Source organism: Lynx canadensis, chromosome A1 (genome assembly GCF_007474595.2).
Source record: "Lynx canadensis isolate LIC74 chromosome A1, mLynCan4.pri.v2, whole genome shotgun sequence".
Lineage (NCBI taxonomy): Eukaryota > Metazoa > Chordata > Mammalia > Carnivora > Felidae > Lynx > Lynx canadensis.
Window position 1 is genome coordinate 173,612,218 of NC_044303.2, and position 27,601 is coordinate 173,639,818.

The following is a 27,601-nucleotide window of genomic DNA, read 5'->3' on the forward strand; positions in this document are numbered from 1 at the left end:
TCTAATTTCAGCAAGAAACTGAAGATGACCAGACAATTTTCTAGTGTCATGCATTCTATTGGGAAGCATATTTTGACAAACAAGTCTTTTTTTTTTCTTTTTTAAAGTTTGCTTATTTATTTTTAAGTAATCTCCAAACCCAACATGGGGCTCAAACTCACAACCTTGAGTTCAACAGTCACGTGCTCTTCCAACTGAGCCAGCCAGGAGCCCCTTGGGCAAACAAGTCTTAGAAGTTGCAACCTTGCTGGTCTTGCTTACATATGTAACAACTTTTCTAGTTAGCTGACAAGATGTTTCCTAGTTATTTCCGCATTACATTTTTTAAATCTCAAACATTTAAATCTCAAAAATACGCACCTCCACCAAACTCTTTAGAATGAGATGCAGCACGTGATTCATTAATGTCATTCTCCAAGTGGCCAGCTTCATAACACTACAAATAAGTAAAATGCAACAGGTTTACAAAGGAACAGAAAATAAACCCTTTGTATTATATGCCAAAAGTTGAACTGTCTACTGTCACAGATACAGAAATCCTAGCTATATTAAAATTAAAAAAAAAAAAACAACAGTATGACAATAATGGATTGAACAGAAACTACATGGGGAAAGACATGAGATAAAACACAACAACAAAAAACACAACTCCAAAAGACTCATACAAACACATACTCTTTCAAAAACCAGGGATAAGAGGTGGGTGGGATTATGCAGCGACCCCCAATAGATCAAGCAGATACAGAATGGTGTTCTGATTGAAGTGGTAGACAAAGACAAAGGGCATGGTCCCAGAAACCGACCCACCGTCTCTGTTCTATTTCATACCACCCTGTATTTAAAATCTATCTTCTTAAAACTGAATTTATGCCATTATTTTTACAAAGACTTATTTATTTGATGAATTCTAAATATTAAGGAGCTCTGGATCAGTGCTCACTTCAGAAGCACATATACTGGAAAGCTCTGAACCACAGAATGTCTTCCTGATTTAAGTGGCTGCAGGTTAATGTAAATGAAAGCAACATTAAAACTCAAAACACTTAGATATCAAGAGTAATTTCCTACACGTTATACCCCTACTAATAATGCCTGTATAAATTAGTTCCAGTCCAAGAAAATGGCTTCTCCTACAATAAAAATATTCTTCAACATGAGTGTAAAACAAAATTTAGTGGCCACAAAAAGTCAACATAATGGATGCCATTCTTGCTGTAAAGGTACTAGAACTTGGGGTGAAAACAAGACAAAATACAGCAGCAAATTTCCAAATGCTCACCATATAGATTAATCAAACCATTCACTTACTGTATGTCAATTACATATCAATAAAATGGGGCGGGGGGATCATTTACTTAATTGCCCCAAATTCTGCTTTTCTTTAAAATCTGTCATTATCTCACTTCTAGCAGTGATCCCACAGCCTTACAAAATTCACCTTGTATAACACTAATAAAATTATCACCTGACTGCAAATGTCCCTTCCACTCTCAAAATATTCAACTGAATCCCAATTTCCCTGTCCCTTAATATACCTCTTTCAACAATCTTAAAAATGGCTAAGATTTGAAAAAGACAAAGCCAGGGGAAGCACTGCAGAAGAAAACTATCACAGCCTTAAAAGTATAAGGTGCAATGATAGGATGATGATTTGGGGACATGATACTGTCACTGATCGTTGTACAAACTGCAGATAAAGTTCAGAGAGCAGATGAACCTAAGAATTGAAAAGTCCATGTCCAAAGACAAAATCCCAGTCTTAGGACATTGAAAAGAATAAAAAGAACTAAAGAATATAATGCAGCCTTTAAAATGAGGTACAAAAACACAACTATTGAGTTTTACATTTACATGCTAATTGACATGGGTGAATATCTAACAAAAACAAAACTAGCGTCTTCAATATAGGATTAAATGATAGAAGGCTGCTATAGCTGAGGAAAAAAGTCTAAAAACTCAATTTGTGATTTGACTGCAATCTCCATTTTTTTCTTTAAAGAAGAAAATTTAAGAGGAAATCTGTGGGGCGCCCGGGTGGCTCAGTCAGTTGAGCGTCCAACTTCAGCTCAGGTCGTGATCTCACAGCTCTTGGGTTCGAGCCCCGCGTCAGGCTCTGTGCTGGCAGCTCAGAGCCTGGCGCCTGCTTCGGATTCTGTGTCTCCCTCTCTCTCTGCCCCTAACCCACTCGCATTCTGTCTCTGTCTCTCTCAAAAATAAATAAACAATAAAAAAACACTTTTTTTTTTAATTAAAAAAAAAAAAAAAAAAAAAGGAAATCTGTGTATCCTAACAACTTAATTTCTAAAACCCTGAATTACTCCTCATACATATGGGCAACAGGAAGTTTCTTAAAAATTAATACCCAGCTATCATCATTATAGAATTAGAAAACAATTTTCTATCTCCATCTACTATTTAATGATGCCTTCTTGGCTAATGAAAAACTTAAGTTCAAATATTTCTATTTGGTTTATAACTGAGCTGAGTCTTTTCTTAGCTGGTATGAAAATAGGGCAGTGGGATAAGAGTAGGTTAGTGGCGTATACAGACAGAAGTGAGGTAGAAATCAGGTTAAGAGATTTGAGCCTGGAAAAGAAATGACAACAAACACAAATTTTACTCAATCTTAAAACCTTTTTTCATTTTCATTTGAAAAGAAAATCTAAAAACAACTGATACACATGTCCACACAAATGGAGAACAGTCTCTCAATATAGAATCTTAGACCAAATGTATATACTGTAACATTCTGTAATTTCTATGTTAAGTGTGCATCAATGTTGCTAAGTATTACTAAAAGCTCTGTTTTTAAAATCACGTATTTCCATATGGTTTAATCATATTTTAGAATTGACTAAAATAACATACCTTTTTAGAAAGACCAAGATCCCCTTTCTTAGGCATAAATCCAGGGTCTAAATCATTGGATTCAAGAAGTTTCTTAGTTGGTTTTCTCTGACGTTTACTTTCATAATTTCCTGAAATGCATATATCTTTTCATTAGATGATTTAGAAACTGAGCACATGCTAATTTTTAAAAAAAAAATCTATATGCCACAGAAAAATGAATCACCGTATTTTTTATGTTTTTCTCCTCATCTTCTGGGTAGGGACAGGATACGAATTTATTTATTCTAAAATATTAGTTAACATAAAACAAGAAAATAGTTCTCAATGCAGATACAAACTAATGTGAAGATGTTTTTATATACATCTCTCATAAAAGGACTAAAGGAAAAATCAAAAGGGCAAAACTGCTTTTATGTTAATTAACTGTTAGTAAGGACAAAAGGAGAAGTAAGGTGGAGTAGAGCCTGAATTCCAAGCATAACAGCACCAAGATTACAATTTTTATTCTACTCCTAAACAAATAAAAGAGACATTTACTTTGTAGGGCTGTTCTTAAGAATTATATAAAAAAGCCTAATAACAGAATTTGGTTCATAAATAATGAGATAGTAACTATCATTATTACTCCTTTTAAAAGTATTTGGGATTCTGCCTTAATTAATAAGCACAATTGGGATACTTTTTTTTACTTTAAGGAATAACACCACAAGCTATTGTTGGGAATATAAAAAAGTTACATTCAAAATTTTCCTTGGGTGACTATAATATTCAAAAGTCAGAAGGTAAATTAAAGACCATATGTTTAGATCCAGCTCCCACCAGGTTGACATGTATATAAAGAATGATAAAGTGAAAAGCAATTGGTTAACTTCAAGGGAGAATTTATAATTAGCTGCTTACTATGTGTCAGGTAAATTACATTATGATGTCCATTTTACATATGAGGAAACATGTTGAGAGGTTAAACAACCTTCTAAGTAACACAAGGATTGGTAGAGCTAGTATCTGAAGCATAAGTTTCATTTGTTTATTATACTGTGTAGTGCCCCTCCCTAAAACACTGTTATCCTAAGTATTCACTCACATGGTGTTTGATCAACAGTCATGAAGATCAACAGTAGAGTAAGGAGAGTAGTTTTTAAAATGTCTTCTGGACAGAGTACCACCAATTCATGGTCACTGAATTACATTCAATTAGCCAGCACTTTTGGGATTTCCAGGAGAAAAGTGGGTAGTTTGTTATATAGAGATACACCATTAGCTTTTCATCACAACATACTAAAATCCGATCCACTTACATACTGAGACCCCATCCCCATCTTACCTGGTGTTTTAACTAGCAATTCCTCAGACTCAAGGGCAGGCCGTGGAGAGACTTCCGGAGCCACAGGCACAGACAAGGTCAGCTGTGGCAACTCAGCATGTCCACCTCCAAGTTCTGACTGAGCCAAGGGCCCTTCCAAAAACGGAGCCTCCCTTTCAAGAACTGGAGGCTCTTCTTTGGTTGAAATCAAAGAATTCTCATCCACCCGCTTGTTCTGAGCACTAGATCGACATCGGGCTAAAAGACTTTCCTCTTCACAGCGGGAACTTACCTAAGGGCAAAAAATAGAAGTAGAATCCATAGACCACAAAGTTGCTGTAATTCCAGTGTTAAAAAGAATAATGCACTTAAAAATGAAATTCTGACACATGCTACAACATGAATGAACCTTGAAGATATTACACTAAGTGAAATAGGCCAGACATAAAGAATGAATATTGTATGAGTCCACTTATAATGAGGTAACTAGAATGGTAAAAATTCATAGAGACAGAAAATAGAATGGTGGTTGCCAAGGGCTGAGAAGAGAGTAAAGTAGGAAGTTATTCTTTAACAGGTACAGAGTTTGAGTTTGCCAACATGAAAAAAGGTCTAGAGATGATAGATGGTGGTGCTGGTTGCACAACAATGTGAATGAATGTACTTAAAGACAGAGAACCGTATACCTAAAAATGTCTACAATTCTAAATTTAAAAAAAAATTTTTTTTTCAACGTTTATTTATTTTTGGGACAGAGAGAGACAGAGCATGAACGGGGGAGGGGCAGAGAGAGAGGGAGACACAGAATCAGAAACAGGCTCCAGGCTCCGAGCCATCAGCCCAGAGCCCGACGCGGGGCTCGAACTCACGGACCGCGAGATCGTGACCTGGCTGAAGTCGGACGCTTAACCGACTGCGCCACCCAGGCGCCCCTACAATTCTAAATTTTATATGGATTTCACTATAGTTTTTTAAAAAGGGGAAAATGCAATTAAGATACAGTAAAACTATAAAAATTCTTTAAGGCCATAGTGATAATCCTCCCCACCCACAAAAGATTTTTTTTTTTAACGTTTATTTATTTTTGAGAGAAACAGAACATGAGTTGGGGAAGGGCAGAGAGGGAGACACAGAATCAGAAACGGGTTCCAGGCTCTGAGCTGTCAGCACCAAGGCAGGGCTCAACCCACAAACTGCGAGATCATGACCTGGGCCGAAGCTGGACCCTCAACTGACTGAGCCACCCAGGTGCCCCACACACATACTGCTTCTTGATCAAAGGGAGCAAAATATGACTTAGAAGAAATCAGTCAAGACTGTAGACAACTGAATGTTAAATACCTTCTAATGTCATGGAATATATGACACAATAGCACCTATAATTTAATCTAGCTAAAATTGTTTAACGTGAATCCATCAAATTGTTTTCGATTTAGTAAGAAAGAGGATAGATTAGTGACACCTATGAAGAAGCAATCATACAAATCTAGAAGGGAGATATTGTAAAGGTATTCACTCTCATTACTTAGATAGGGTCATAAAACAGGGGAACTGTTCTGGATTTAAAAGAAATTTAAGAAATGTAACAACCAGATACAACGTGTAATCCTGGAATGGATAAACCAAATATAAAGGTTAAAGGACAAGTGAGGAAAGCTAAATATGGATTTCTTATCAGATAAACTGATCATATGAGATACAGTAATGCTTTATCAGTTATGAAGGAAAACGTTCTATTTTTTAGAGGCGCATATTATTTAGGAGGAGAAAGTAAAGTGTCTTAAATTTACTTTAAAGTACTTCAGCCTAGTGGCGCCTGTGTTGACTCAGCTGGTTAAGCATCCGACTTCAGCCTAGGTCATAATCTTGCAATTCCCGAGTTTGAGCCCCGCATCGGGCTCTGTGCTGACAGCTCAGAGTCTGGAGCCTGTTTCAGATTCTGTGTCTTCCTCAATCTCTCTCTGCCCCTACCCCACTCGTGCTCTATTTCAATCTCTCGAAAATAAAATAAATAAACATTTAAAAAAATTCAATAAAAAAAAAATAAAGTGCTTCAGCTTAAAAAAACTGAATTAAGGGGCACCTGGGTGGCACAGTCAGAAGAGTGTGCAACTCTTGAACTCAGGGTCATGAGTTCAAGCCCCAAGTTGGGTGTAGAGATTACTTGAATAAATATAAAACTTCAAAAAAAATTGAATTAAGAAATAAAGCAACTAAGGTATCAATAACATTTCCTTAAAAAAATTACGATCCTAAAAAAAAAATTACGATCCTACCATACAAATTTATATTCTATGATTTTACTAAATACTTCACCCTAAATCATTAAACACTCTTTGAAAGAAAAGGGAAAAATTTATATATATATGTAAATATATATATATTACTATACACAGTGCATAGACACATTTATACATTTCTTGTATAATTAGCATATTCTAGGTACTGTGGCAGAAGCTGGAGCTAAAAAGCTGAAAAAGTAAGATCCCAGTTAAGAAATTTATTATCCCATGCAGACAAAATATAATATTAAAGGCAAATCTGCAGTATCCTAAAAGGATTGATGAAAAGACTGTTGAAATGTTGGAACATACCTTGTGCACCTGTTCCTGCACCTTCTTTTGTTTTTTCTTAGGAGCAAATATCTGATCATATTCTTCTGTATATTCCAGAAGCCACTTGCTTGGCTTCCTAAGACGCTTCTTCTCTGACCGCATAGCTAAAAGAGGAACAAGTTCATATTAACCAAAAAAGTTAGAGGAAAACCCATTGTTTCATACAACCATCCCTGCACTCTCAAAGGTACAGAGATGGGAAACTCTTGTTTTTCAAACACTCTGCTTAAGCTCCAAAAGGCTAAAAGTGATTTGCTATGGTTTCTCATATGCAAAAGTCGAGAGGGGAGAGACCTGTGTTGCTCTATACACATACACATAGCCCATCTGAAGTTAAGGAAAAGATTAAATTGAAACTAACTGGTATTCCATAGTGACAGATACAGCTAATATTAAAATATAGTCTAAATCAAGCAAATTCAAAAAATATACAATGAGTTTTTTAATAACATCTCTCTGGATTATGCAGAATACTGGATGGATATTCAGAGATGAAATATTTACCTAATCAGTACTACCATGTGAATTTCAAAAACAATTTACATAAACTTCATATCATAGTTGCAGTGAGTTTCACATTAGAAACAGGAGTATTTCTAAACAGAATCATTTAAAAATATGTAATTAAGTATATGTACACCATTATCTCAATGACATAAAATGTATATGCCATGTATGTCAAAAGCAGAAAATAAGATAAAAATACATAGTCTGGGGTACCAAAAAAAAAAAAAAAAAAAACAAACCTGTCATATTTTATGGTCAAAATTTCAAAGTATCATACCAGTTTTCTCTGAATTAATGGTAAAACAATAATCTATTATAGTTTCCTGATAGACCTTTGTCTCAGCTTAACATGCTATCATCATTTTACAAGGTCTTTGGAGCAAAAGCTAATGCATACAGAATGTAAGATACAGTGTACTCAAGAAGCAAGAGGTATTTCATGACACAACAACCTCAGAGGGAACAATTTCTGCCTCAGTTGAATGTGGCAATACTGACATTCTCTCAATAAAAGAAATGCAAAAGTTGAGACTAAAAGGAAAAGGTCAAATTACAGCTTGGCAAAGGCTTTTACTCCTTAGATACAAGCCATAAAACTGTATTATGACAAAATATGGAAAATAATTTTAATTCTAACTACTGTAATTTCACAATAATAATATACCACTTAGTTATTTAAATCTAATATAAAAGGAGTTGAAAACTTATATTCACCTGAAAACCTGCACATCATTAAAATTTTTTTTCAATGTTTATTTATTTTTGAGAAAGAAAGAGAGAGAGAGAGAAAGAGAGAGACAGACGCGAGTCGAGGAGGGGCAGAGAGAGGAGACACAGAATCTGAGGCAGGCTCCAGGCTCTGAGCTGTCAGCACAGAGCCAGACACGGGGCTTGAACCCACAAACTGTGAGATCATAACCTGAGCTGAAGTCAGGTTTTCACACTTAACTGACTGAGCCACCCAGGCACCCCTGCACATCAATTTTTAAAGCAGCTTTATTCCTAATTATCAAAACTTGGAAGCAACCAAGATGCAGGTGAATGGAAAGATAAACTGTGTTATGTCCAGACAATAGAATATTACTCAGCACTAAAATATCAAGCCATGAAAAGACATGAAAGATATTTAAATGCATATTACCAAGTGAAAAAAGCCAATCTGAAAAGGCTACATACACACTATAGGATTTCAACTATATGACATTCTGGAAAAGGCAAAACTATGAAGACCATAAAAAAATGGTTACAGGGTGAGGAAGGGAGGCCTAGCAGAGAAAGAGGGATAGATAGATAAGCAGAGCACAGACTTCGGGCAATGAAAATAATCTGTAGGATACCATAATCATGGAAACGTGTCATTACACATTTGTCCAAACCCAAATAATGTACACCACCAAGAATGAACCCCAAGGTAAACTATGGACTTTGGGCGATTATAATGTGTCAATGTACGTTCATCAATCGAAACAAATGTACCACTCTGGTGGGGGATGTTGGTAACAGGAAAAGTTGTGTGTGTGGACAGAGTGGGCAATCTATGTGTCTTACCCTCAATTTTGCTGTGACCCCAAAACTGCTCTAAAAAAATAAAATATTAACATAAAATAAAAAGTTAATGGTAGAAGCTGAAATAACTACCAAATTTATATACCTATACAGCTCCCACTATAATTATGGGGCTTGTTAAACCTTTCAACCAATGCAATTTTCCTAACAACATTTTTAGACCATAAACCTGTAAGTGATCCAAATTGGTATTTCCCAAGCAAGTATTTCAAAAGAAGTTAAAACACCCAAAGCCAAGCAATTACTTAAAATGATCCCCTCAAGGGGCGCCTGGGTGGCGCAGTCGGTTAAGCGTCCGACTTCAGCCAGGTCACGATCTCGCGGTCCGTGAGTTCGAGCCCCGCGTCAGGCTCTGGGCTGATGGCTCAGAGCCTGGAGCCTGTTTCCGATTCTGTGTCTCCCTCTCTCTCTGCCCCTCCCCCGTTCATGCTCTGTCTCTCTCTGTCCCAAAAATAAATAAACGTTGAAAAAAAAAATTTAAAATGTTCCCCTCAAATAATATCTGAAAAATCTCTCTTAGAGCAAAGAAATAGCCAAATAGATCTTTAAATAAATATATATATCTGTACCTATGATAGTTGATGGGTAATAACTTTATGCTCTGAAGCAAATACATTATGCCTTTAATATATTCCCATTAGACATAGCACCCAAGTTTTTTAAACACCAACAGCATTTTTTAACACAAGTAAGACCAAAGAAATGATAAGGAATAACAGGGATTTACTATGCCCAAGTCACAGTTCAGCCATGTCATATTCATGAATTTCTAATCTTCAATCTACAAGATAGGTGATAACATCCCCATTTTATAAAAAATGCAACTGAGGCTTGAAGAAGAAAGTGTCTTGCCTAAGCCCATTCAAGTTAGTCCATTATTTAAGTGGCAAGGCAATGATTCGAACCAAAATCTGTCCACACTCCAAAACCATTGGGTACTTTTTACTAAAACCTATCCCTATGTTGTCACATCATCATATTCCTCAACCAGTCTCCCTGCCCCCATCTATCACTACTTCCCCACACTAATTAAATCTCAGTCCTACAGAGGTTGTGTTCTCTCCTTTGTTGTCTTAAAAGGCTGCATGGGCTAATCCTTCTTCCTTTTCCTCCTGAAGCCTCTGTCCCCCATTCTACCTTTGGGTTCACTTCTCTCACAGAGTAACTTCTCAGATTAAGCTTTAGTCCTTTACCTCTCCATTTCCTTGAGATCCACAAGAAAATCAGCAAAAACACAAAAGACCTAGAAATTAAGAGGAACACTGTATCTGACATACCTATTAGAGGTTCCTGCACAAGTGCATGCATTGCTCTTCACCAAGTTATATAAAACAATCCTTTAAAGGTTTAGGGTTTGGCACACTACCAATGGGACTATTTTTATAAATAATGTCTTATTGGAATACAGCCATGCTCATGTATTTACTAATGACTTATGACTGCTTTTGTGCTAGAGAGTTGAGAGTGACAAGACAGTATGGCTTGCAAGCTTAAAATATTTACTATCTGTCCTTTTAAGGAAAGGATTACCGGGGCGCCTGGGTGGCGCAGTCGGTTAAGCGTCTGACTTCAGCCAGGTCACGATCTCGCGGTCCGGGAGTTCGAGCTCCGCGTCGGGCTCTGGGCTGATGGCTCAGAGCCTGGAGCCTGTTTCTGATTCTGTGTCTCCCTCTCTCTCTGCCCCTCCCCCGTTCATGCTCTGTCTCTCTCTGTCCCAAAAATAAATAAACGTTGAAAAAAAAAAATTTAAAAAAAAAGGAAAGGATTACCAATCCCCCCTCCCCTTAAATGTACAATAGAGTTAACACCCTGTAAATAAAAACAGCCTGATCACAACTGAATGACTTAAAACCTAAGATGCTTCCTGAACTTCTGTTCCTGAGCTTGTTTCTTGTCCTCCTCAACTACACCTGCCACCACAACCCCCTACTCCCACTTATGTTCTCACCTAGATTGCTCATCCCACAAAACTACAGTTGAGCTGAAAGCACCTGGAGAAATAACTCACCATATCCAACTCTTCTACAAATGGCCAAAAGGAAATGACTTGCCAAACCAACATAAAGAATATCAAGAGTAAAAGAGGAATATGACCTTCTGATACTAAAGGTAAATATTAAAAGGCAGAAAATTACAAAAGCTAATGGAGAGAGGAATAAATCATGCAAATCTCAATACATGGCACAGAGCAAATATGAAACTGCGCAGGAGCCAAAGTATGATCATAATTAAGTTTCTTGGCAACTACATATCAATTCCTAGCACAGAGCCAGGACCTGTTGTCAAGAATGGAGACACACTGCTCATACAGGACAAGCCTAGCAATGTCTTTTTTGACTACAGAGTGTATATATACCAGCTAAAATAATGAAATATCCATAAAGTTAAATCAACCCCAAATTTTCACAAACTGAAGAAAAGACAAATAAAATGTGGATAAATAAAATGTGGTGTGCCTATACCCTGGAATACTATTCAGCAATAAAAACCAAAATACTGAGGGTGCCTGAGTGGCTCAGTTGGTTAAGCGTCCAAATTTGGCTCAAGTCACAGTCTCGTGGTTCATGAATTCAAGCCCTGCATCAGGCTCTGTGCTGAAAGCTTGGAGCCTGCAGCCTGCTTCAGATTCTGTGTCTCCTTCTCTCTGCCCCTCCCCTGCTTGTGCTCTGTCTCTCAAAAATAAATAAACTTTAAACAAACAAAATAGATACATGCTACAATATGGATAACCACAAAAATATTATGCTAAATGAAAAGAGCAAAACACAAAAGATCACATACTATATGATTCCATTAATATGAAACGTCCAGAAGAGGCAAATGGTGGGGGTTTGGGGGTACAATCAGTGGTTGCTGGGGCTAGGAGTACAAATGAACTAGCTATAAATGGGATGGAGGACTCTCACTGGGTAGAACAAATGTTCTAAAACTGATTTATGGGGATGGCTGCACAATTCAATAAATTTACTAAAAATCACTTATGCACTTAAAACGTATGAACCTTATGGTGTATAAATTGTACCTCGTGCTCTCTTTCTCAAAATAAATAAACTAAAAAAAAAAAGACTGAATTATAGTTCTTTTCCTAAAGAACTACATTACAGTAAGTACTAAGAGCAACATCACTCCTCACTACACATTATTAACCCTTGTCATACACCTACTTTCCTAGTTCGGAAACCTCAGAGGCAAAAGAGGTAAAGGAAGGGGGGAAAAAAGGCAAAAGTCCACACATTCCTTCATAATAATAAAGTTACTGAGCCCAACCTCCTGTTGAAAACAAATAAAAATGCTATAAAATGTTTTTAAAACTACTTTAAAAGCAGCAAAGCACTGACAAGATTGTAATGAACTACATACCAAAAATTACAAGTAATAACTAGAGAAATAAAGCAATGAAATGGATTAGGTCCTGAAGACTTTGAGATCCAGCTAAAGCATACGAGGCAGAAGTTTGAGAAAGAATAAACTAGGGCCCCAAATAACTCTATCCTCAGAGTTACAGTAAAGCAAAAGAACACCATGTCCCAGCCTCCAGGAGACCACAAGGAAAGGTACCTTGGCAAGAAGTAGAAGGGGAGCAGGAGGGAAAATAAGTCCTTGAGAAGCTGTGACTGGTGCTCCTGTGGATTTGTAGCTCCCATAAGAAAATCAAGCAACTGATGTAAATTATGAAAAATAAATTATTAAAGAAAAAAGTCAAGCAATTAGTACATCATGTTTAACAGAATAAAGGGCATAAAAAGGAATGATCATCCTAACAGACACAGAAAAACCACCTAACAAACCAGGAATAAAAGGCAACTTTCTCAACTTGAAAGGTCATCTATCAAAGTCATAGTTAACATCATAGTTAATAGTGAAAAATTGGGTATCTTTGCCCTAAGATCAGGAACTAGACAAGAGTGCCTGTTTACTCCACTTATGCTTAACACTGCACTGGAGGCTCTAGCTAGGGCAATTAGTCAAAAGGAGAAAAAAAAATAATAATAATAAATAAATAAATAAATAAATAACCAGATGAGAAAGGATGAAGTAAAAGTGTATTAGTTGATGACATGACCATGTGCATAGAAAATCCTAAGGAATTCAAAATAAAATAAATTAGAACTAAAAAATGAGTTCAGCAAGGTTGCAACATGCAAAATCAATATGCAAAAATCAAGTGTATTTCTGTATACTTTTAATGAACAACCCAAATGATCATTTTCATATCTCATTTGTAATAGCATCAAAAAAGAAAATTCAAAAAACAATAAAATATTTAAGAATAAATTAAACAAAAGAACCACAAGAATTAGACACAGAAAACTGTCCTGTGGTTCATAGTTCAGAAAACTTAACAATGGCAACACTGCCAAAACTAATCTACAAATCCAGCACAATTCTTATCAAATTCCCAGCTGGCTTTTTTGCAGAAATTAACATGCTGGTCTGAGAATTACAATGGAAATGCACAAGATCCAGAAAAGTCAAACAATCCTGAAAATTGACAAAGTTGGAGGACACACTTTCCAATTTCAAGACTACAATAATTACTACAAAAATAGGGCAAGTTAAGACTTTGTGGTACTGACATGATAAAAACAAAACATATATATATATATATATCAGGGAGTCTGGGTGGCTCAGTTGGGTAAGAATCTGACTCCAGCTCAGATCATGATCTAACGGTTTATGAGTTCAAGCCCCACATTGGACTCTCTGCTATCAGCACAGTGGCTGCTTCAGATCCCCTCTCTCTCTGCTCATTCCCAGCTCATGCTCTCTCTCAAAAATAAACATTTAAAAATAAATAAAAGACAAATGACCATAAAAAATAACTATAATTTAAAAACTACGTTGAGGGAGGGTACGCCTGGGTGGCTCAGTGGGTTGAATGTCTGACTTTGGCTCAGGTCAGGATCTTGCAGTTCTTGAGTTCCAGCCCCAGTCAGTCTCTGTGCTGACAGCTCAGAGCCTGGAGCCTACATCAGATTCTTTGTCTCCCTCTCTTTCTGCTCCTTCCCCATTCGTGCTCTGTCTCTCCCTCTCAAAACATAAACGTTTAAAAAAAAGAAATTAAAAAAAAAAGAATTAACGCCAGGGTGCCTGAGTGGATCAGTTAAGCATCCGACTTTGGGTCAGGTCATGATATTGCAGTTCATGGGTTTGAGCCCTGCACTGGGCTCTCTGCTGTCAGCACAGTGGCCACTTTGGATCCTCCGTCCACTCCCCTTCTCTCTGCCTGTCCCTTGCTCTCTCTTCAAATAACTAAAAATAAAAATAAAAATAAAAATAAAAATAAAAATAAAAATAAAAATAAAAATAAAAAAGAATTAATGCCAAAATTTCTCAAACTCTTCCAAAACACTGAGGAGAGAATATTTCCAAATTCATTTTATGAAGTGAGCATTACTCTAATGCCAAAGCCAGATAAATATACTTAAAAATTAAAAAAAGAAAAATTTAACCAATATTCCTTATGAACATTGCTGCAAAAATTCTCACAAACATTAGCAAACTGAATTCAACAGAGCACACTGAAAGGATTACACACCATGACCAAGTGGGATTCACCCCTGGGATAGAAGGATGGTTCAACATATTTTTAAAAAAAGTAATAAAGACATTAACAAAATGAAAATCACATGACCATCTCAACTGATGCAGAAAGGGCTTGACAAAATCTAACACCTTTTCTTCTTTTTTTTTAAAGTAAGCTCTAGGCCGGACATGAGGCTTGAACTCATGACCTTGAGCGAGTCGGACACTCCTTCCAATACTTGTTCCTTAGAAAAACATTCAACAAACAAGGTAGTCACATATGTAAATCCGTGTGGGGGCTGTGTGTGTGTGTGAGAGAGAGAAAATAGCATATATTTCATATATGAAAATACCATAACATGATATTCTATCATAGAAACTGAAAGCTTTTTCTCTAAGAGCAGGAACAAGGCTAGGATGACCACTCTTGCCACTTCTACTTAACACAATACTGAAGTCCAAACAAGAGCAACTAGGCAAGAATTAGAAATAAAAAACATCACTTTAGCCTCTACTACAAAGCTGTAATCATCAAGACAGCATGGTATTGGCACAAAAACAGACACATAGACCAATGGAATAGAATAGAAACCCCAGAACTAGACCCACAAACGTATGGCCAACTCATCTTTGACAAAGCAGGAAAGAACATCCAATGGAAAAAAGACAGTCTCTTTAACAAATGGTGCTGGGAGAACTGGACAGCAACATGCAGAAGGTTGAAACTACACCACTTTCTCACACCATTCACAAAAATAAACTCAAAATGGATAAAGGACCTGTATGTGAGACAGGAAACCATCAAAACCTTAGAGGAGAAAGCAGGAAAAGACCTCTCTGACCTCAGCCGTAGCAATCTCTTACTCGACACATCCCCAAAGGCAAGGGAATTAAAAGCAAAAGTGAACTACTGGGACCTTATGAAGATAAAAAGCTTCTGCACAGCAAAGGAAACAACCAACAAAACTAAAAGGCAACCAACGGAATGGGAAAAGATATTTGCAAATGACATATCGGACAAAGGGCTAGTATCCAAAATCTATAAAGAGCTCACCAAACTCCACACCCAAAAACAAATAACCCAGTGAAGAAATGGGCAGAAGACATGAATAGACACTTCTCTAAAGAAGACATCCGGATGGCCAACAGGCACATGAAAAGATGTTCAGCGTCGCTCCTTATCAGGGAAATACAAATCAAAACCACACTCAGGTATCACCTCACGCCAGTCAGAGGGGCCAAAATGAACAAATCAGGAGACTATAGATGCTGGAGAGGATGTGGAGAAACGGGAACCCTCTTACACTGTTGGTGGGAATGCAAATTGGTGCAGCCGCTCTGGAAAGCAGTGTGGAGGTTCCTCAGAAAATTAAAAATAGACCTACCCTATGACCCAGCAATAGCACTGCTAGGAATTTATCCAAGGGATACAGGAGTACTGATGCATAGGGGCACTTGTACCCCAATGTTCATAGCAGCACTCTCAACAATAGCCAAATTATGGAAAGAGCCTAAATGTCCATCAACTGATGAATGGATAAAGAAATTGTGGTTTATATACACAATGGAATACTACGTGGCAATGAGAAAAAATGAAATATGGCCTTTTGTAGCAACGTGGATGGAACTGGAGAGTGTGATGCTAAGTGAAATAAGCCTTACAGAGAAAGACAGATACCATATGGTTTCACTCTTATGTGGATCCTGAGAAACTTAACAGGAACCCATGGGGGAGGGGAAGGAACAAAAAAAAAAGAGGTTAGAGTGGGAGAGAGCCAAAGCATAAGAGACTGTTAAAAACTGAGAACAAACTGAGGGTTGATGGGGGGTGGGAGGTAGGGGAGGGTGGGTGATGGGTATTGAAGAGGGCACCTTTTGGGATGAGCACTGGGTGTTGTATGGAAACCAATTTGACAATAAATTTCATATATGAAAAAAATAATAAATAAAATAAAATAAAATAAAATAGCCAAGATAATGGAAGCAGCCCAAGTGTTCATCAATTGATGAATAGATAAAGAAGATGTGATATATATACATATATATGTATATGTATGAAATGTAATATTATTCAGCCATAAAAAAGAATGAAATCTAATTTGCAACAACATGAATAGAGCTAGAGAGTATTTAATGCTCAGTGAAATAAACCAGTCAGAGAAAGACAAATATCATATGATTTCACATATGTGGAATTTGAGAAACAAGACAAAGGGGCAAAGGGGTAAAAAAAGAGAATGAGAGACAAATCAAGAAATAGACTCTTAATTATAGAGAACTTCCCGTTACCAGGTGGGAGATGGGTGGGGGTATGGGTGAAATGGGTGATGGGGATTAAGGAGTATACTTGTAATGATGAGCACTGGCTAATGTATGGAATTGTTGGATCATCATATTGTATAATTGAAACTAACATAACAGTGTATGTTAACTAACTGGAATTTAAAAGAAATACATTTCTAAGGACTGAGAACAAACTAAGGGTAGATGGGGGTGAGGGAGAGGGGAAAGTGGGTGATGGGCAGGGAGGAGGGCACTTGTTGGGATGAGCACTGGGTGTAGTATGGAAGCCAATTTGACAATAAATTATATTTTGAAAAATAAATAAAAGAAATATAAAAAAAAAAAAAAGAAATAAAAAACATCCAAATTGGTAAGAAAACAGTAAAATGGTCTCTGTTCACAGGTGACATGATCTTACATGAAGAAAATACTAAAGATTCCACCAAAAAATAAAAAAAATTACCAGTTAAGAATAAACAATTGCATAAAGGTGCAGTATACAAAAATCAACTTTTAAAATCAGTTGCATTTCTAAACACTAATAATGAACAATTCAAAAAGCAAATTAAGAAATCAATCCCATTTACAATAGCATGAAATAGAATAAAATACTTATGAATAAATTTAACCAAGGACATGAAAAACATATGCACAGATGATTACAAACACTGCTGAAATTAAAGACAAATGGAAAGATTCCCACATTCATGAACTGGGAGATTTAATATTGTCAAAATGTTCATACTACCCAAGAGTGATCTTCAGACTAACTGCAATTGCTACCAAAACCCCAAAGGCATTTTTTGCAAAAACAGAAAATAAAATCCGAAAATGCACATGGAATCTTAAAGGACCCCATAATAGCCAACAATTATGGAAAAGAACAAACACATTCTGTTTTCTAAATATATTACAAAGCTACATTACAATATGATATTCCCATAAAGACAGACATATAGATGACTGGAACAGAAAGGAGAGCACAGAAAAATAAACCCTTAGGTGTAAGGTCAAATTCTTTTTGGCCAGTATATTAAGACTACACAACGAGGAAAGGATAGTCTCATCAATAAATGGTGCTGGGAGGGGCGCCTGGGTGGCTCAGTCGGTTAAGCGTCCGACTGCGGCTCAGGTCATGATCTCAGGGTTCGTGAGTTTGAGCCCCGCGTCGGGCTCTGTGCTGACAGCTCAGAGCCTGGAACCTGTTTCAGATTCTGTGTCTCCCTCTCTCTCTCTGACCTCCCCCATTCATGCTCTGTCTCTGTCTCAAAAGTACATAAACGTTAAAAAAAAATTTTTTTTAAATAAACACATAAATAAATGGTGCTGGGAAAAGTGGATATTCATATGCAAAAAAGAAAGATGGATCTTTATCATGCACTACATACAAAAATTAACTCAAAATTATATCAAAAACCTAAATCTAAGATCTGAAACTATGAAACTCCAGAAGAAAAGGAAATAGATTCAATTCATAAATGAAATGAGCAATTTTTTCTTTGATAGGACATCAAAAGCACAGACAACAAAACCAAAAACAGACAAATTTGACTACATGAAACTTTTTTCTACAATTTTCTGCACAGCAAAGGAAACAACTAACACAATGGAAATACAACCTACAAAATGAAAGAAAATATTTGCAAACCATATATCAAATAAGGGGTGATCACCCAGATTAAACAAATCAGTTAACAAAAGAACAACCCAACTCAAAAATGGGCAATGGACTTGGAGAGACATTTCTTCAAAGATATACAAATAGCCAATAAGCATATGAAAAGATGCTCAGTATCACTAATCATCAAGGAGATGCAAATCAAAACTAGGAGACATCAACTTACCCCTGTTAGGATGGCCACCATTAAAAAATAAGTAACAAGTACTGAGGATGTGAGGAAACTGGGACACTAGTGCACTGTGCACTGTTGGTAGGATTATAATATGGTACATCCACTATGGAAAACAGTATAATTTCCTCAAAATATTAAAAATAGAATTCTATAATCCGTTCCAATTCTGGCATGTATTTAAAAGAATTGAAAATGTGATCTCAAAGAGATATGTATTTGCACATCCATGTTCAATGCAGCCTTATTCATGACAGTCAAGTTATGGAAGAACTTAAATGTCCAATCTCAAATGTCCACTGATAGATGAATAGATTAAAAAAATACATGTTATGTACATACAATGAACTATTATTCAGCCTCAATAAAGATGGGAATCACGTCATGTGCTAGATTATGAATGAATCTTGAAGACATTATGCTAAGTGAAATAATCCAATCTCAAAAAGACAAATACTACATGATTCCATTTATAGGAGGTATCTAAAGTAATCCGACTCCTAAAAACAGAAAGAGAATAGTGGTTGCCAGGGGATGGGGGAAAAAGGGGAAAAACGGGGAGTTGCTGTTCAAGGAGTATAGCTTCAGACATGAAAGATGAAAAAGTTCTAGAGATCTGTTGTACAACAATGTGCATACACTTAATACTGTAATGCATATATGGCACTTGTTCAAAAGTTAAATCTATGTATTTTTTACAATAATAATAACCCATTACTACATTTTAACCAAAAGAACCAAACACCAAAGTACCACATATTGTATGATTCTATTGACATGAAATGCACAGAAGAAACAATGGCCTTGAATGATAACTGGATCAGATGAACTTGACAGATATATTCAGAACTTTTCATCCAAAAACAGCAGAATATACATTCTTCTCAAGTGCACATGGAACATTCTCCAAGACACAGGTATAAATGTCTATGCACAAAATTCAGGAACACCCAAATATATAAAACAATCACAAACATAAATGATCTTATTGGTAATAATGTGGTACTTGCAGGGGACTTTAATACTCCACTTACAACAGTGGACAGATCATCTAGACAGAAAATCAGTAAAGAAACAATGGCCCTAAATGATACACTGGGCCAGATGGACTTGACAGATATATTTAGTATTTTCTTCCTAAAGCATCAGAATACACATTCTTCTCCAGTGCAGACGGAACATTCTCCAAGATACATCACATTCTGGGTCACAAAGCAGCCCTCAATAAATATAAAAGAATTAAGATCATACCATGCATATTTTCAGATCACAATGCCATTAAACTTGAAATCAACCACAAGAAAAAATTTGGAAAGCCTCCAAATGCATGGAGGTTAAAGAACATCCTACTAAAGAATGAAGGGTCAAACAGGCAATTAAAGAAGAAATTTAAAAATATATGGAAGCAAATGAAAATGAAAACACAACAGTCCAAACACTTTGGGATGCAGCAAAGGCAGTCCTAAGGGGAAAATACATTGCAATCCAGGACTATCTCAAGAAACAAGAAAAATCCCAAATACAAAACCTAATCGCACACCTAAAGGAAATAGAAGTAGAACACAAAGAAACCCCAAAGCCAGCAGGAGAGAAATAATAAAGATTACAGCAGCAATAAACAATACAGAATCAAAAAACAAAACAACCACACACACACACAAAAAACAGAACAGATCAATGAATCTAAGAGCTGGTTTTTTGAAAAAAATAAACAAAACTGATAAACTCCTAGTCAGACTACTCAAAAAGATGACCCAAATAAATAAAATCACGAATAAAAGAGGAGAGATCACAACCAACACCACAGACATACAATCATTAGAAAATACTATGAAAAATTATATGCCAACAAACTGGACAACCTGGAAGAAATGGACAACTTCCTAGATACCCACATACTACCAAAACTCAAACAGGAAGAAACAGAAACTCTGAACAGACCAGTAACCAGTGAAAAAATTGAATCAGTTATCAAGAATCTCCCAACAAATAAGAGTCCTGGGCCAGATGCCTTCCCAGGGGAATTCTACCAGACATTTATTTATTTTTTTTTTAATTTTTTAACGTTTATTTATTTTTGAGACAGAGAGAGACAGAGCATGAATGGGGGAGGGTCAGAGAGAGAGGGAGACACAGAATCTGAAACAGGCTCCAAGCTCTCAGCTGTCAGCACAGAGCCCAACGCGGGGCTCGAACTCACAGACTGCGAGACCATGACCTGAGCCAAAGTCGGACGCTTAACTGACTAAGCCACCCAGGCGCCTCTCTACCAGACATTTAAAGCAGAGTTAATACCTATCCTTCTCAAGCTGTTCCAAAAAACAGAACTGGAAGGAACACTTCCGGAGTCATTCTATGGAGCTAGCATTACCTTGATTCCCAAAGCAGAGACCCCACTAAAAAGGAGAATTGCAGGCCAATATCCCTGACAAACATGGATGCAAAAATTCTCAACAAGATATTAGCAGACCAAATTCAACAGTATATTAAAAGAATTATTCACCATGATTAAGTGGGATTCATTCCTGGGCTGCAGAGCTGTTTCAATATTTGCAAGTCAATCAATGTGATACATCACATTAATAGAAGAAACGATAAGAACCATATGATCCTGTCAATATATGCAGAAAAAGCCATTTGACAAAATACAGCATCCTTTCTTAATAAAAACCTTCAAGAAGTCAGGATAGAAGGAACATACCTTAACATCATAAAAGCCATATATGAAAAGCCCACGGCTAATCTCATCCTCAATGGGGAGAAACTGAGAGCTTTGCCCCTGAGGTTAGGAACACGACAGGATGTCCACTCTCACCACTGTTGTTTAACATAGTGTTGGAAGTCCTAGACTTAGCAATCAGACAACAAAATGAAATAGGGCATCCAAATTGGCAAAGAAGAAGTCTAACTTTCACTTTTTGCAGATGACAGGATACTCTACATGGAAAACCCGAAAGTCTCCACCAAAAAGCTGCTAGAACTGACACATGAATTCAGCAAAGTCACAGGATACAAAAATCACTGTACAGAAATTGGTTGCATTTCTATACACCAACAATCAAGCAAAAGAAAGAGAAATCAAGAAACCGATCCCATTTACAATTGCACCAAAACCATAAAATACCTAGGAATAAACCTAACCAAAGATAAAAAATCTGTATGCTGAAAACTATAGAAAACTTATGAAAGAAATTGAAAAAGACACAAAGAAATAGAAAAACATTCCATGGTTCATGGATTGGAAGAACAAATATTGTTAAAATCTCAATACTACCCAACGCAATCTACACATTCAATGCAATCCCAAACAAAATTGCACCGGCATTCTTCTCAAAGCTAGAACAAACAATCCTAAAATTTATATGGAACCACAAAAGACCCTGAGAAGACAAAGTAATGTTGAAAAAGAAAATCAAAGCAGGAGGCATCACAATCCTGGACTTTAGCCTCTACTACGAAGCTGTAATGATCAAGAAAGTATGGTATTGGCACAAAACCAAACACATATATACCAATGGAATAGAATAGAGAACCCAGAATTGGACCCACAAATGTATGGCCAACTAATGACAAAGCAGGAAAGAGTACCCAGTGGAAAAAAGACAGTCTCTTTAGCAAATGGTGCTGGGAGAACTGGACAGCAACATGCAGAAGAATGAAACAGGACCACTTTCTTAAAGCATACACAAAAATAAACTTAAAATGGATGAAAGACCTAAATGTGAGACAGGAAACCATCAAAACCCTAGAGGAGAAAACAGTCAACAACCTCTTTGACCTCAGTCACAGGAACTTCCTACTCAACACGTCTCTGATGGCAAGGGAAATAAAAGCAAAAAGAATTACTGGGACCTCATCAAGATAAAAAGCTTCTGCAAAGGAAACAATCAAGAAAACTAAAAGGCAACTGACGGAATGGGAGAAGATATTTGCAAATGACATATCAGATAAAGGGTTAGCATCCAAAATCTATAAAGAACTTATCAAACTCAGCACCTGAAAAACAAATAATTCAGTGAAGAAATGGGCTGAAGACATGAACAAACACTTTTCCAAAGAAGACATCCAGATGGCTAACAGACACATGAAAAGAAGTTCAACATCGCTCACCATCAGAGAAATACAAATCAAAACCACACTGAGATACCACCTCACACTGGTAGAGTGGCTAAAATGAACAACTCAGGAAACAACAGATGTTAGCGAGGATGTAGAGAAAGGGGAACCCTCTTGCACTGTTGGTGGGAATGCAAACTGGTGCAGCTGCTCTGGAAAACAGTGTGGAGTTTCCTCAAAAATTAAAAATAGAACTACCCTACGACCCAGCAATAGCACTACTAGGAATTTATCCAAAGGACACAGGAGTGCTGATTCATAGGGATACTTGTACCCCAATTTTATACCAGCACTTTCAACAATAGCCGAATCATGGAAAGAGCCCAAATGTCCATCAACTGATGAATGGATAAACATGTGGTTTATATATACAATGGAATACTATTTGACAATGAGAAAGAATGAAATCCTGCCATTTGCAACAACATGGATGGAACTGGAGAGTATTACGTAAAATGAAATCAGTCAGAGAAAGACAGGTATCATATGTTTTCACTCATATGTGGAACTTAAGAAACTTAACAGAAGACCGAAGGGAAGGGGGAAAAACAGTTTCAAACAGAGAGGGAGGCAAACCCATGAGACTCTTAAATACAGAGAACAAATTGAGGGTTGATGAGGGGACAGGGGAGAGGGGAAAATGGATGATGGGCATTGAAGAGGGCACTTGCTGAGATGAGAACTGGGTGTTGTACGTAAACGATGAATCACAGGAATGTACTCCCAAAACCAAGAGCACAATTTATACACTGTGTATTAGCTAACTTGACAATAAATTATATTACAAAAATAAAAATAAAAAAATAACAGTCAGCATCAAAGTTAAAAAAAAAAAAAAAAAAAGAAATGTACAGAACAGGCAAATCTACAGATTGGGGAGAAATGAAAGGAAATTAATAAAGGGTACAGTATTTATTTCTGGGTGATACAAATATTCCAAAACTGATTGTACTGACAACTGCACAAGTCTGTGAATATACTAAAAACCCCTGAAGTAAACTTTAAAATGATGGGATATCTCAAGGTATGTGAATTATATCTCAATAAAACTGTCAGAAAACAGAATCTACTGTGATAAAACAACTTTGAGAATTTTATGTATAAGGATAGTCAGTGTTATCTTCAATAACTATAGTGTATAATATTGCGTATTAATATTTTAAAAGACCATTTTTCTTCTGCTAAGGTTAAGATACCCTAGTACTTCAGTTTTCTTGTTGTTCTCAAATCTCATTACAGAAGGGAAGTTAAGACATCTTAAGGCCTTCGAGTAAGTACTACAGAATACTTTCTTTTTCCTCAAAGCACATGTCCCCTTCTGTCTACATAATATGTAGTAGACCTTCCTTAAATTGTAGTAAAGAAAGCCTATCATTCAATAAAATGTATTCACTTTCTCTAAACTAACAACTATGTTTAAATTTTAGGCTCAGAGCCTCTCAATTACCTAAAATGCCAGACTGAGTCTCCAAAAGTTCATAGATTTAAAAAGACAGGAAATGTCTTTTTAAAGACATTTCTTTAGTCTAAAAGCAAAAATAAAAAAAGAAAAAAAAAGAGCTCTGGTTAATACATAATTTCTGAAAGTATATGGAAACCTGGTCGTAAAAATTCAGGACCTTCTACAAAAAGCCCTCCCTTCACTTCACATGATAAGTTTTTCTTCCCAATCTACCCTTCCTCCTTTCATCAAAACAAACCACCTTCAGGAGGGTAACATTACCACCACTTCCTCTAGCCCTTTATCATACTCATAAATCCTTACCTGGTTCAGGGAGCTCAGGCTGGGGAGTCAAACTGGGAATTCCTGGCTCTTTTTCCATTTCCTCAATGCTGGCACTGGATTTATCACAAACATTCAACCGTGGCCCAACTGAATCTAAGCAGCTAGCATGATTTGGATCTGCCAGGGCATCTTCTAGTATGTTTGTCGAAGTAGGGGGTCTATGCTCTGGGAACTCATCCCCCTTCTTTACCGGGTCAGCTGGAAGCAAAACCCCAAAGGCACCCTCAGAGTTTTCTTTCTCCCTAAATCTGTTAGTGCGCTTACGAGGTTTAGTGCGCCTTTGGTTTAAACGCTGCCACCGCTTTTTAGGCACCGCTTGATTTACACCATTGGGTTCATCATTCTCACTGTTCACTTCAGTATCCAACTCTGGGCCTTTTCTGTTTTCAAAAGAGGGGCCTTTTTCAGGAATTTTATCAGGGTTAGACTGGTTGACTTTGTCATCAAAATTAACACTGGAAAAATGGGCACTGTCTTCACTTGTTAAATGACCCATTAACTGAAGGGGTTCTTCTTTACCAGGGTCTTCTAGTCCACCTCTTGAGCAGCCATTCTCTGAACCCCCACTTGGTCTGTCTCCCTGCAGTGCAGTCTCAAGAGTCACAGCTGGAAGTCGGTTCAGTTTTCTTTTGCGCTCTGTCTTTAAGGCTTTACGGTTTAATGTGTTCTTTCCCATCTGGGATGAAAAACTATCTCGCAATTTAGATGAAGGTTTTGATCGCCCACAGTTGCGCCTAGTAACACAGTTTGAACGACTTTTACCAGAAGCAGGGAGGTCTCTTCTGTCAGACACTAAGCTGGGGACAGATACAGACAACTCCCCAGACAGTGCAGAGTCACCCCCACTAGGGCTAGGACGGACTGGGTTCTGAGTGCCATCTCCATTTTTTTCTGAATTGTGAGTGGAGCTTCCTGAAACCAAGGCCTTAGAAGCAGCTACAGGACTACTGGTAGAACAGTCCCCAAGACCAGGACTCCGATAGGAAACCAAGTTTTGAGCAGTCATTAAGCGTTGCTCCTTGGTCTTACTATCATGCATATCTTTCAACATCATTAATAATGTACTGAATTTGTAGTCTGGTTCAATAGGTATATGATTCTGACCAGAGGCAGGAGAAAAGAGTAATGGTTTTGATGGCTTTGATGTTCCAGAGTCACTGACATCTTCACTTAAGGATCTATAAGAGAGTTCCTTCAACTCTGACAGAACGTGTTTCACCACTGCTGTTTCTATGTCATTTGAATCCCTGGTTTTCTCATGCATGTTGCTCAGTAGTTTTAGCCCATCCACTTTCCCACTTTTGGAAATGCTGGCCAAAGGAGAGCCTTTAGTATCAGAAGAGCAGCATTTCAAACTGCAGTCCTCATTTGTAACTGGAGATTCCACTACAACTGGATTTTCTTTATGTTTGCACTTTATACTTCGGATCTTGGGCTGTTTGCTTTTTGAATGTAACAGAGCTTGACTTGTAGCCCCACCTTTTATTAGGGAATTCTCACTGGAAATGCTTGATGGTGTGTTGAATTTTGGAGAGAAACCATCATTTCTAAACTCTGATTGGGGTTTGCGGATAAGAGTAGACACTTTAAGATCAGAGAGATTAACCTGAGATGTCTCAGTTCCAGGCTCTCCTGTCTTAGTACAATCCATTAAGTGGTCTGTATGTGAATTAGTAATGAGGGACTTCTGCTTTGCTTTTACCTTAGTGTTTGTGGCAGGATACCTAGTATACTTTACCTTTTCATTTTTCTGCACAGATAAAATGTTCTCTGTTCTATCAAAAGCATCTGTAATTTCAAGGACACTGTTATCAGATTCTGAACTATGATCTATGGGATCCAGATCACTGCTTCCATCATCAGAAGTGGTACAGATACTAATGGAATCACTGCGCTTTTCTTCATCACCTGCTCCAATATAACAGAGCTGTACTTTCGAACTACACACCAAACCTCTTTGGAGTTTTTTCTTTTCCCCAGAATGTTTAGAGATCAAGGCACCCTCAGACAAGCCCAGTAAAGAGTCACAATTTGAAGTCTCAAATTCTTTCTTTGCAGTGTTTTTTGCACAAGAAGAAAACAGGAAATTTCCTGGGGCAGTGCTGGACCCTGTGAGGCTGTTTGCTATCCTGGAAAGTTCATTAGAGGCCTGCTTATCAGATACATCCCCAGAAATAAAGTTTAGGCCAAGGTTCTCTGGAATCTTTCCCCTTCGTTCTTCCTTATGTGCTTCAAATTGTATGTGGCCCTTTTTCATACTAGTCCTTTTTGGATTATCAGAACTCTTTCTGGCTCGAGACTTAGCACAAGGCTTTTCCTTCTCATCTGCAGAATGTTCTGAGTCAAAAGCCAGAGATTTCAAGCAGCCATTAAGTAACAGGTCATGTTCTGATTCAGGATCATTTGTACAGTCCTCAAATGGCATGTCCTCCTCACTGTCCAACTTGATTGAACTGGTGACACATCTTCGGTTCTTCGACCCTTTGGGAACATCATACTGTTCAGCAAGACCAACACTGGCTTCCCATTTACTCAAAATTTTCTGAGGAACCTTAAATTTAAAGGAGAAAAAGATTGTAACTTATCAAAAAAAATGCGAAAGGGAACAGGGAGATTATCAGTGAAGACCTCTCAAATAAGCTTTTTCAAGCCTTATAATTTCTTCAAGGCACTTTTTGAAAAAAAATTTTTAATATTCATTTATGTATTTCGAGAGAGAAAGCAAGCAGGGGAAGGGCAAAGAGAGGGAGAGAGAGAGAATCACAAGCAGGGTCTGCGCTGCCAGTGCAGAGCCCAATGCAGGGCTCAAACCCACTAACAGTGGGATCATATCTGACCCCAAATCAAGAGTCGGATGCTTAACCGACTGAGCCACCCAGGTGAATCAAGACACTTCTATGGTACTAGCCAGGTGGTTAGCACCCACTGCTCACCCAAAGCCTAACAAATGGGGGGACTCCTCAAAACTACTTCTACCATTAAGATCTATCGTTAGAGGAAAGATTAATCCTATACACCCTCCACTCTCCCATAAAATAAAGAATAAAAGAGTGGATCATTAACCAGGATTGCATTCATGCACATGACATTACTAAATCAAGGAATAATCAGACTCTTCCTACCTACCCCTCCACACTTTAAAATAAGGATTTATTTTCTTCCTGACTTATGAAGGTCAAGCACTTGCTCAGTTGTATAA

At 37.3% G+C, this 27,601-nt stretch overlaps 1 protein-coding gene across 3 annotated transcripts in view; it reads right to left on the reverse strand.

The window, feature by feature from the left end:
• NSD1 (nuclear receptor binding SET domain protein 1) overlaps nt 1-27,601 on the reverse strand; it is a 146,889-nt gene that overhangs the window by 42,230 nt on the left and 77,058 nt on the right. For all 3 annotated transcript variants that reach the window (XM_030326753.1, XM_032594062.1, XM_030326748.1), the window contains 5 exons: nt 24,382-26,953; nt 6,748-6,872; nt 4,175-4,445; nt 2,869-2,978; nt 361-436 (listed from right to left, as the gene is read on the reverse strand). In XM_030326753.1, coding sequence (XP_030182613.1) covers nt 361-436; nt 2,869-2,978; nt 4,175-4,445; nt 6,748-6,872; nt 24,382-26,953 — 3,154 coding nt within the window. The remainder of the gene's footprint in view (nt 1-360; nt 437-2,868; nt 2,979-4,174; nt 4,446-6,747; nt 6,873-24,381; nt 26,954-27,601) is intronic.